An 11,933-nucleotide genomic window follows, 5' to 3' on the forward strand; every position below is an offset into this window, starting at 1 on the left:
TGACGCAGGAGGAGCAACAACATGCAGCCAGCAGTATTCAGACATGTACAGCCTGACACAGGAATAGCAGCATCATGCAACTAGCAGTACACAGACCCAAACTGCATGACACAAGAGGAGTAACAACATGCAACTAGCAGTATGCAGACCTATTAAACCACCAGCCAAAACCCCCATCTACAGAGCAACTCCTAGATCAGGCCTGAAAGCACCCTCTTTGTGATAACAGGTCTTCAAACCTAGCACTATGGACAGTTGGACTACCCTTGTTTCTCCTGCCAGCCTTGTTGACTTGGGTCTCCTGAGGGAGTGCGGCAATGGCCTCACAAACACTGACAACCCTCAACTAATAACTCACTCTAGTACACAGTGCAAGAGATATATCTACACCAAGAATCTTGGATCCCTGCCCTCGTGCACTCAAAACAGTAACACTGAAGAAGTTGTCATCTTACCCACCACTACTCATGCACACAGTACCACTACTCATACACACAGTATGTACCCAACACATAAATCAACATATGTGGAGGGTCTCTCAAAAAACTTATTGAACCACCAGATACCTCCAAAACAAAAGACTGCTACAACTAACACAGTTCCTACAGCACCCAAGATCATAGCAACACCAGTGTCTCACCTACCAAGACCTTAAGGCGCAACACACAAAAAACAAATCTTGTTATTGGAAACTCTATAGTGAGACACACAGATGTCCCACTCACCAGATGAGATAAGGAGAAATTCATTGTCAGCTGTCTGTCTGGTGCCAGTACTCATCAGATCACGCATGCAGTTAGGTCTCTCGGCAACAAGTAGCATTATGACTGTCACAACTTATGTTGGACTGAATGACCTGAGATGTACCTCATTGGACTATAAGAAGAGAGACATGGTTGAGCTCTCTGACTGTGTGTCCCAGGCAGGTATGACTCTAGCCTGAGCAGCATGTTACCCTCACCTACAGTGATGTCACAGTATAAACAAAAAATGGTCAATTTCAGTAACTGGCATAGGTTTGGTGTCATTCTAAGTTTCTGTCAGCCTGGGATGACTTGGTCAACAAACCTTGCTGCTTTGCCAGAGACAGTTTGTACCTGGCACCACTAGGCTTTCCACTGCTGGAAAATGCTTTTGCCTTCCCCACAGTGTCTTTTTTTAGGCAAGGTCTCAAAAACAAAATTGTTGCCATGAAAATTGCTAACCAAAACAAAATAAGCATTATCCTGCTAAATGCTAAGAGCTTAAACCAAAAACTGCACACCCTAGAAACACTTCTATCACTGGAGGATGCAGATGTCTGTGCAGTCACAGAAACTTGGTTCAAGGCCTGAGAGAGAATGCCAGCCTTCCAAGACTACAATGCCTTCCACATCTTCATACCACAAAATGAATGTGTGAGAAAGTACAGTTTTGTACCTACCATAAATGGAGATGTTCGAGTGTAAACACTGCTGCAGTCATTACACTTGGGTTATCCTTGCCATCAGGTGGTCCCCGCAGTCGGCCAGAGTTCTAAAGTCTTGGTCCGGCGTCGGTTGCTGTCACCTCCTCCCTGACGTCAGTGCGACAGGGGTATATAAGATGCAGCCGACACCATTTTCTTCAGTTTTTCTTGCCCCAGATGTCAGGTGCCCCCAAATAGGTAGGCAATTCAAATTGCTAGTAAAAAATACAAAAGAAAAGCAAACAACCATTTTTAATTACCAGCAAATACTCCCCATAGGTAATAAAGGGTAGATGCCCTAGGTAAGTACCAAAAAGTAAGAGGGGAAGGAGGGAGGGAGGGTAACCTCGACTGCAGCAGTGTTTACACTCGAACATCTACATTTATGGTAGGTACAAAACTGTACTATGTTCATTGTGTTACACTGCTGCAGTCATTACACTTGGGTGGAATCCCAAAGCTGAGGTAGGGAGGCTGGATCTATAAGGCATTAGGGGTGGCTATAAGGCCCTGCAGTATAGCAGTGGCGAAGCCAGCTCTGGATTTGGAGTATAAAGGCAAATGGTAATGTTTGGTGAAGGTATGCACAGAACTCCATGTTGCTGCTTCCAAAATATCCTTGGTAGGTACTCCTCTGAGTTAGGCAGTTGAAGTGGCTGTTGCCCTGGTGGAGTGAGATCTAATGCTGCTAGGTACAGGTTTCCCATGGTGGGCATAGCAGAAACGTACACAGAGTCCTATCCATTTTGAAATAGTCTGCTTTGAAATGGCTTTTCCCTGTGCTCCTGCAGCGTATACTACCAATAATTGCTCAGATTTTCTGAAAGCTTTAGTTTTGTCCAAGCAGAAGCGTAACTGTCTGTGAATGTCCAAAGAATGTAGTAGTCTCTCCCCTTTGTTCTGTGGTTTTGGATAAAAAGTTGGCAAGTGAATAGTTTGGTTTAGAGCCACACTTGATACCATCTTTGGCATAAACGTAAGGTTAGTTCTTAAAGACACCCTGTCCTGGTGGAAGATGAGGATAGGTTCCACTGCCATTAGTGCCTGTAATTCTGAAACTCTTCGTGCTGATGTTATTGCCAGTAGCAGAGCAGTTTTCCAAGAGATGTGTTTTAATTCTGCTGTGTTAGCTGGCTCAAAAGGAGTTAAAGTTAATTTTTCCAAAACAAAGTTGAGGTCCCAAGTTGGTGTAGGTGCTCTACGGGGCGGTCTTATGTTTTTAGCCCTTCTGACGTATTGTTTGAGCAAAGGATTAGAAAAAATTGGTGGATCCGTGTTGTAATGAGCAGAGATAGCTGAGGCATGGATATTGATGGATGAAAAAGAGAGGCCCTTGTCCAGCATCTCAGTTAAGTATTGCAGTATCCGAGGAATGTTTGGGACAAGAGGGTCAAGGCTGTGCACTTGGTTCCAGGCACAGAATCTCTTCCATTTATCCGAGTACGCTTTCCTAGTGCTAGGCCTTCTGGCCTCCAGAATGACATCCATAACAGCTTTGGAGAGAGGCATTGCTTGCTTGACTAAGGAATTTCCCATGTAGCTAGATTTAAAGTCTTTAGCTGGCTGTGAAGTATCTGATTGGTGTGTTGTGTCAGCAACTGTGGGATTTGAGGCAAAATCCAGGGTGGTTCTTGTGCTAAGTTCTTTAAGATTGGGTACCAGTGCTGGCGTGGCCAGTCTGGTGCAATCAGGATTATTATTGGCTTTTCCTGCCTGGCTTTTATGAGTACCTTTGGAAGGAGAAGTAAAGGAGGGAAAGAAACTACCTGTAGTTTTTTCCAGCTGAATGAGAGGGGATCCACTTTCCATGCTTGTGGATGGTAGCTCCTTGGGCAGAATTTCTGTAATTGGCAGTTCTTTGGGGAAGCAAACAGATCTATGTCCGGGCTCCACCATTTTTGTGTTATCATTCTGAATATTTGTGGGTTCAGTTCCCATTCGTGTGGGTCCGTAATGTTTCTGCTTAGGTCGTCTGCCAGTGTGTTTTTCTCTCCTGGCAGGAATTGTGCTTGCAGATGAACTTGGTAGTTGAGAGCTGTGTTTCACAAGGTCATGGCTTGTCTGCAGAGGGGGTAGCAGTGTGTGCCCCCTTGCTTGTTTATGTACCACATAACTGTGGTGTTGTCTGTCTTTAGTAGTAATTGTCCTGGATGCAATAGGTCCTTGAAAGCTATAAAATAGGTCCTTGAAAGCTATAATAGCATTTTGTACAGCTAGCATATCTTTTTGATTGATGTGGAGATGTCTTTGCTCTGTGGGCCACTCGCCCTGGATACATTTTTCTGCCATGTGTGCTCCCCAGGTGTAATCTGATACATCTGTTGTCAGTGTCTGCCTGGCCAGGGGTTGAGTGAAAAGCTGTCCCTTGTTGAGGTGACAAGCTTGTGCCCACCATAGAAACTCCTGTTGTAGGCAAGGAATTAGTGGTATAACTGTTTCCAAACTTTGACAGCGTTGAGACCATATGCTCTTTAGGTACCATTGTAGTTTCCTCATATGCAGTCTGGCATATGGAATTAGTAGTATGCAAGATGCCATGTAGCCCAAGGCCTGCAGAATTTTTCTTGCAGGGAGTTGGGTCTTTGTTGCCATTAATTGAAAATATTGAGTCAGTTGTCCTTGCTTGTCTGGCGTGAGATAAGCCATCTGGGCCATTGTGTTCAAGCTGGCACCCAGGAATATTATCTGTTGTGAGGGCACTAGTTTTGATTTATTTTCGTTTACTGTGTACCCCAGGCAACTTAATAACTTTTTTACGTACGCCAGATGCTTTAGTAGAATGTCCTTGTTCGCTGCCTGAATCAGGCAATTGTCCAGGTATGGATAAATTTTAATTCCTTTTTGCCTGCAAAATGCAATTACTGGTGCCAGGCACTTTGTGAAGACCCTGGGCGCAGTAGATAAGCCAAAGGGCAGTGCAGAGAATTGATAGTGCATTGAACCAGCTAGAAATCTGGGGTATCTTCTGCAGTTTTGTCTGATAGGGACATGCAGGTATGCCTCTTTGAGGTCCAAAGTCATGAGCCATGCTTTCTTGCCCAGCATGGGAAGAAGCTGCTGTAGTGTCAACATCTTGAATTTCGGAACATCCAGGTAAGTGTTTAGTGTAGAAAGGTCCAGAATGGGTCTCCAGGCTTTGTCCTTTCTGGGAACCAGAAAGAGTCTTGAGTAAAATCCTTGTCCTTGTTCCTGTGGTGGTACCTTTTGAATAGCTCTCATGTCCATGAGTGCTGTAATTTGTTTTTGAGCATCTGCCCATTGATTTGGTGGCAGATTTGGCATTCCTTTTAGCCTTAGCAGGGTGTGAAAATGGTACCTGTAACCTTGAGATACAATGTTGAGAACCCATTTGTCTTTGGTGATGCAATGCCAGTTGTGACAGAAAGGTGCCAGTTTTCCTCCCAAGGGGGCTGCCAAGAGACAGCTGTTTGGCAGCTGCAGTGGAAAGTCATTGAGGCTGTTTTTTATAAGGTTGAGGCCTGTCTTCCCCTTCTTTCTGGCCTGGTGTGCCCCATTGTCGAGGCCTGTAAGGGCCTTGTGTCTGACCTCTACCTCTTGGACGTCTGTATCTGCCCCTTTGAGGTCTATCTGTGACTGGAAAGGACCAATTCTTTGTTGGCCAATTTCTGCGAGGAGGCTGAACCTGTAAGAAATCTTTCACCGTTTGCATAGATTTTGCCTTATCCTCCATCTTCTTTAATACCTCCTCTGCCTTAACTCCAAACAGAACATCCCGCTGCAAAGGTGCATCCAATAATTTGACCTTAACATGATCTGGTAACGTATGTTCTTTTAACCAAGCATGCCTTCTAATGACAGAGCCTGTAACTGCTGCTCTATAGGAGGCCTCTAAGGAGTCAAACCCACATTGCAAAGTATGTTTTCCCACTTGTTCAGCTGCATGCAATAAATCCTGCATTTCTTTTAAGTTAGGAGGATCTGAATCTGGAAGTATCTTTTGTTTCAACTGAAACATTAAAAATTGCTGATATTTTAGCATGTGAAACTAGCAATTCAAGGCTCTCATTGCTAAAGTTGCAGACGTATATACCTTCTTTCCCCATCTGTCTAATGTTCTGGAATCTCTGTCACAGGGAACTGGGTTTTTTGCTGATGAGGCCTTAATCCCTTTGGGTCCCTGAGAAATAGTTTCAGGGTCAGCAACAGGGCTTTTGTACAGAAATTTGTGAGAGTCAGGGACTCTGTAATATCTATCTGGTTTAACTGGGGCTGGGGGTAAGGTGTAAGGGTTCAAACTGGATTCAGTGTACACATCATCCACAATATCTAAAACTGGCAGGATAACAAGGGGTCTGTGTTGAGGCAATAAAAGGAAGTCTCTGAGCCTTTTCTTGGATTCTGAGTAATCCTGGCCTTCCCAATGGAAATGCTCCCTCATGGTATGTAAGGTCTCCCCAAAGGAGTAATCCTCAGGTGGAGAGGCTGATGGAATTGATTCCTCAGCATCAGAATCCTCATAAGGGGGTAAAGAATATCCTAGGTCTGAGGAAGAGTCGGAGGAAATGGACACCTGGTCAGAAGATTCATAGTCTGCATCCAGCCTGGGCCCTTTATCAGGAGAGGGATGGGACCCCCTGATCAGGGTGATTAGGTCCTCGGCCATTTAAGCATTTGTTTCTAAGGCATGGAAGCCTGTCCTGGAGAGAGTTGTGTCTGTTTCTTTGCTTTTAAGGGGGGGCTTAGACTTAGCAGTGGGTTTAATGGTTAACTGGGTAGGTCTGAAAACACCCTCTGTAGCTGTGGATTGCTCAGCTACTTCGGTTCCCTCTGTAGGTTTAGGATCGGTAAGCTGAAGACCTAGTGCGTCCGAAGGCCCAGCCAGCTCCACGTGGGAGTCGGAGGCAGTCTGTGGTTCTGTGGACGTGGTCGTCAGGGGCTGCGTAGGCACCTCACTGAAAACCGGAGAATTGGCGACCGGCCTAGAAGAGGCCTCATCAGTTTTGGGCCTCAGATGCCTGTCTTTATCCTTGCGCTTTTTATGCATTCTGGTCGTCGGAATTGAATTTTCTACCAAAATAATGTCGGGCAAAATCAAATCGACGTTTAATAGTGCGCTTGTTAAACCTAGCACAAAACCGACAACCAGTGACGTCGTGGTCAGGGCCTAGGCATGGAATACAATAGGAGTGGAAATCCTTATGAGGTATTTGCTTCCCACAAGAAATACAGTTATTAACTTTTACTGACATCGGTCTGAGGCAAGAAAAAGTTTCCCCAACGAGGTACTTAGCTTTTTTTAGAAGACTTCGGTTCTGGATTCGGAATGAAAATCTCAGGAGTCGGCCGACCGGCACTTGCAAACTGCTTCTGCTTCGGGCACCGCGCGGCAAGAAAGACTGAAGAAAATGGCATTGGCTGCATCCCTGACGTCAGGGAGGAGGCGACAGCAACCGACGCCGGACCAAGACTTTGAAACTCTGGACAACTGCGGGACCGCCTGACGGCAGGATAATCCAAGTGTAATGACTGCAGCAGTATAACACGATGAACATCTAAAGGAGGCAGTGTTTTTATCTGTATTAGAGAAAAATTCACCTCATGACTAGTTTAAACTGTACAACTCCACAGTTATTCCAAATTCAGATTACTGTGGGTAAGACCCCAAAATCAAGTCATAGCTAGTTACAGATCCATCTCCATGGATCATCATATGTGCACAAGGCCTGCTTGACCAAACTGGAGTCGATCCAAATACTGCCAAACACTCTGGTCATGGGGGATTTCAATTATCCCACCATCAAATAGGAAACCTATTCTAGCCCTAACTCACTAGGCCAAAATTTCCTTGACCTTGTTAACTCAAATGCCCTGGAACAAACTGTTCAACCACCAACAAGAGGAACAAACAAACTAAATCTGGTCCTCACTAAAATGACAAACAGATGCACCACTGCAACTGTTGGACCCTCGTTAGTTAAATCTGATCACAAATCAGTTGCCTTTGAACTGGCACTAACATCAGAACTCACAAAGGGTGAAGTCAGACTAAAACATTTCACCAAAGCAAACTATACACTCCTTGGGGAAGTTATAAATGTATTCCAAACCCCATCCCCAAATGGTAACTAGGCCAAAGCTTACACTAAAGCCCTGTACAATCACTTGTACAAGTGTACACACTCAGCTGTTCCAGAAAGAATCAAAGCCAGAGCTCCAAGTAAAAAAGAAAAAAACACCATCCAGCATCAACAAACTTTACAACAAATGCAAAAAGTTGCTAAGAACACTAACACGAGGCCCCAACAATGGAAAAGCATCCTCCTCAGCCTCAACAGGCAAATAAGACACCATTTCAAATCTACTAAGGGTAACTTTTAGAAAACTTAGCAATCACAGCCAAGGATAATCATAAGGCCTTTTACAGCTACGTATGGAGCTTAAAAGGTAGGACCCAAGCATGTGCCAAACTAGTGACTTAACTATCACACACACTGATCCCGCAGAAATAGCAAATCTGCTAGCATACAGATTTGACAAACATTTCACTCCTTTATCCCCTCCAAACGTATCACACACCTTGCCCCAAACTCCCCAGAAGAGCAGGTCATTAAAGCCTTGTCTAAGGCAAAAAAAAAAAAGGACCAGATGGCATCCCAGGCTGTCTTCTACTCAAACTAAAACATGAACTAGTATCACCATTAAGTTCTCGACTCAATCATAGCCTAACCACTGGCTTTTTTCCTGTGGAATGGAGAACAGCAACAGTTATCTCCCTCCACAAAGGTGGCTTAGCAACAGACCCAGGGAATTATAGACCCGTAGGTCTGACCAGCCTCATCTGTAAAGCCATGGAACAGATCATCGTGGACCTCATAAACAAAGAGATAGACGAAATCCAAACCCTGGATCCGAACCAATTTGGCTTTGTCAAAGGCAGATCCTGCCTGTTACATCTGGTGGATTTCTTCAAAAATGTGACCAGGGCCACTGACCAGGGCAAATCTGTGCACACAACATACCTCAACTTGGAAAGGCCTTTGACACAATCCCACATTCAGGCATTACAGATAAACTTAGCAAACTGAATCCAAACCCCTTTGTTGTAAGATGGGTTGCCAACTGCCTCACAAACCAGGCACACACTATCAAAGTGGGTAACTTCACATCAACCAACAGACCTGTCACCAGCAGGGGTGACACAAGGGTCAGTGCTGGGCCCCCTACTGTTTGGTCTATACTTCTCAGAAGTTCAGACCACAACTAAGGGACTGTGAGTGACCAAGTTTGCAGATGACTGCCAACTGGGTGCAATTACTGAATACCCAAATTATATCAGTATACTTCAGGAGGGTCTTACACAGACAAGCGGCTGGTGTCTTAGACACAATCTCAAACTGAATGCAAAGAAATGCATCATCATTCCCTTCGGTAAAAAGAATTTCCCTTCACACTATCAAATTAACAACAATACCCTATGTACCTACAAAGTGGTAAGAGATCTGGGATCACAAGTACAGTGTGATCTTAACTTTGACCACCATGTGTCTACCGTTTTAAGGAAGCCTTTCTACATAGTACACTTGATTAGCAAAGGCATCACCTTTAGAGCAAAGAATGTTATAACCCCTCTACACTCATCACTAATCAAGCCCATAATTTAGTATAATGCCCCTTTTTTGGCATGTACCATATAAAACACCTGCAGCAATTGGACAGACCTCAGAGGTCTCTTACAAAGATGATCAAGGGACTCCCAACACGTTCCTTACTAAAGTCCCTGTCACTATACTCAGTATCATATAAACTTCTTAGGGTAGACTTGTATACCTGGCTTACACAGCAATCTCTGACCCAAACAAAATAAATTTGCTGCACATACATAAATCAAACAGAATTAGAGCTACCCATTCCAGGGACCTAAATATGGTCTGCAACTTGAATAGGACATGCTGGAGGGACAGATTTGGCTCCCAGTGATTACCGCTTCTTTGGAATAGACTGCCAATTCATGTGAAGCAGAGCACCTCTACGATACTTTTCAAAAGGAACCTGGACGAGTGGATGGGGGCACTATAAATTCTTACTAGGGATAGCACCCACAACTCTTCTGGACATGGGCAGTCATTAATAAATACAATCCTGGTATTGACTAGACTATCTATGGTATTACATTGGGATGAAACGGCTAGCCTTGAAATGACCTCTGGGTCAATAGCCTAATTACCTCCTATGACCTGTACTGGCTGATGCAGGAGGAGTAACAACATGCAGCTAGCAGTACAGAGACATGTACTGCCTGATACAGGAGGCATAACAACATACAACTAGCAGTACACAGGTATTTATCACCTTATGAAAGAGCAGTAACATGCAGCTAACAGTACACTTGCACAGGAAACTCTCCAACAGCTGGAAAAGTTTGTTCAAAGACAGTTAAGTGAACAGAAAATTAAAAAGCCATTATAATCACACCAATGGCAAGTTGAGGAGAAATAACTTTACCTTTAAATGAATCTCCAACCTAGTCTGAAGGATTATTTAAACCTACGTGCCCAACCGTTTTAAATATTCGCTTTCTCTCATACAGGACTGGAAAAGATTTTTAGACTTCAGTCAAATAAAACTAGGCTGACAAATGGAGCTAACAACTCAGGTAACAAACAGTAATTATTTCAGTGTACAGCATATGTGTAGATATATATATATATATATATATACATATATGTGTATATATATATATATATATATATATATATATATATATATATATATATATACACACACACACACACACACAAACACATGTGCATGTGATGAACATACAGCATACTGCTCTTCTGAAAAGCAGCACAACTATACAAAATTTGGAAAAAGGTCAGTTATATAACACGCTTATTTATAAAGCTACACATTTTAAACATGACCTTGACATGTAATTCTAACAATCAGAGAGCAACCAAAGGTGAGGGTGGATTTATCCAGTAGTGGTAAACAAACCGCGCAGAAGAACCATGGCATTCATAGGTAAACCTACCCTCATTATCTGGGAGGTGATTATATTCTAAATACAGGTTTAGATTCAGCTGATATTTAAAACACAGTTTACTAAATCAATAATGCAGAATACTAAAGGAAATCAGAATACTTACATTGATATAATTTGCATTGATATAGTCATCCATTCCTTTCAGAATAACCCGTGTTGCATCATCTAAATAAAAAAAAAAGTAAATTAAATCAAATGCATTATCGTTACTCAAGCAGAGTTCTGGTCTGTCTTCTCACAGAGAATTCAGTGTCAAACTATCAAGGCTTGGAACTCAAAAGAGCTAGAACATTTACCACAGGGAAAATATAATGGGTCCTACTTTGTTTCACTGAACACACACTTCACTGAAACTCATTTCATTGAAATCTCATTTCACTGAAAATCAGTTGACTGAGCACAATTCACTGAAAGCTCACTTCACTGAAAACTCATTTGACTGAAACTCATTTCATTGAAAGGTATATGCCCTGTTCCCCACCGTAGTGCGATCCCGGAGTTTGTATATATAGTAAGGGGTAGTGGAGGGAGGGGGACAGCCACCACCTATTTTAAACATTGGAAACCATAGACATAGATACTTACAAGTTGAATGAATAACTGTCCAGAAGATAATATATACCCAAATTATGTGGGGGAGGGGGGCTGTGCCCCCCACACCCCCCTTACTATATATACTAACTCAAAGATTGCACTACATAGGGGAACAGGGCATATACCTTTCAATGAAATGAGTTTCAGTGAAGTAAGCTTTCAGTGAATTGTGCTCAGGCAAATGATTTTCAGTAAAATGAGTTTTCAACGAAATAAGTTTCAGTGAAGTATGTTTTCAGTGAAATGAAGTAGACCCGATATAATACAGAAATAGAACTTAAAATACATGTCACAGCAAATTATCAGTGAGTGCAAATGTAGTAACGACAGTAGAAAAACTTGCTCTGCAGTGATCTAATAATGGCTGCCCACTGTAACATCCTATCTTAATGCACATGCTTATGTAATACACGTATAATAACCTACACTGCTATGATGGAACCCACTGTAATAGCCTACATTAATTCGCATACTTTTTTGGTTCTCTTTGCCTTCACTGCCTACCAGTTCCTTAGCCTCCTCCCAAATACTCAGATGATTTGTTTCCTTATCAACAAGAATGAAAGTCTGTGAGGGGCTATCATGTAGACAGCCAACAGAGGGTGCTTCAGATTTTTACATTTTTGTGCCATACCCTCTTGCATGCATCCCATGACATCCCATAGGTGGAATGTGAAACAGATACCTGCGTAGTACCAACCTCACTTTCGGAGGACTTTGATATCAGTGGGACTGCCCCGCCCACCCATAGGACACAATGTGTAGTGTTTCCAGTGAAGAGGTCAACCAGTCTACATGTGAATGCATCCCTAAACTCATGTCACCCAAGACAGGCACTCCTGTCCACCCTGCCTGGACTATTAAGTGTGAAAGCCACATCTGAAC

The 11,933-nt window shown here is 43.2% G+C and overlaps 1 protein-coding gene across 1 annotated transcript in view; it reads right to left on the reverse strand.

Annotated features, from left to right (window-relative positions):
- The window catches only part of PTPN4 (protein tyrosine phosphatase non-receptor type 4), a 3,248,454-nt gene that overhangs the window by 701,092 nt on the left and 2,535,429 nt on the right, over positions 1 to 11,933 (reverse strand). The window contains exon 21 of the mRNA XM_044060734.1: positions 10,558 to 10,619. Within this exon, the coding sequence (XP_043916669.1) occupies positions 10,558 to 10,619 (62 nt within the window). The remainder of the gene's footprint in view (positions 1 to 10,557; positions 10,620 to 11,933) is intronic.

Source organism: Protopterus annectens, chromosome 2.part0, assembly GCF_019279795.1.
Source record: "Protopterus annectens isolate FY-2018-M chromosome 2.part0, PAN1.0, whole genome shotgun sequence".
Lineage (NCBI taxonomy): Eukaryota > Metazoa > Chordata > Ceratodontiformes > Protopteridae > Protopterus > Protopterus annectens.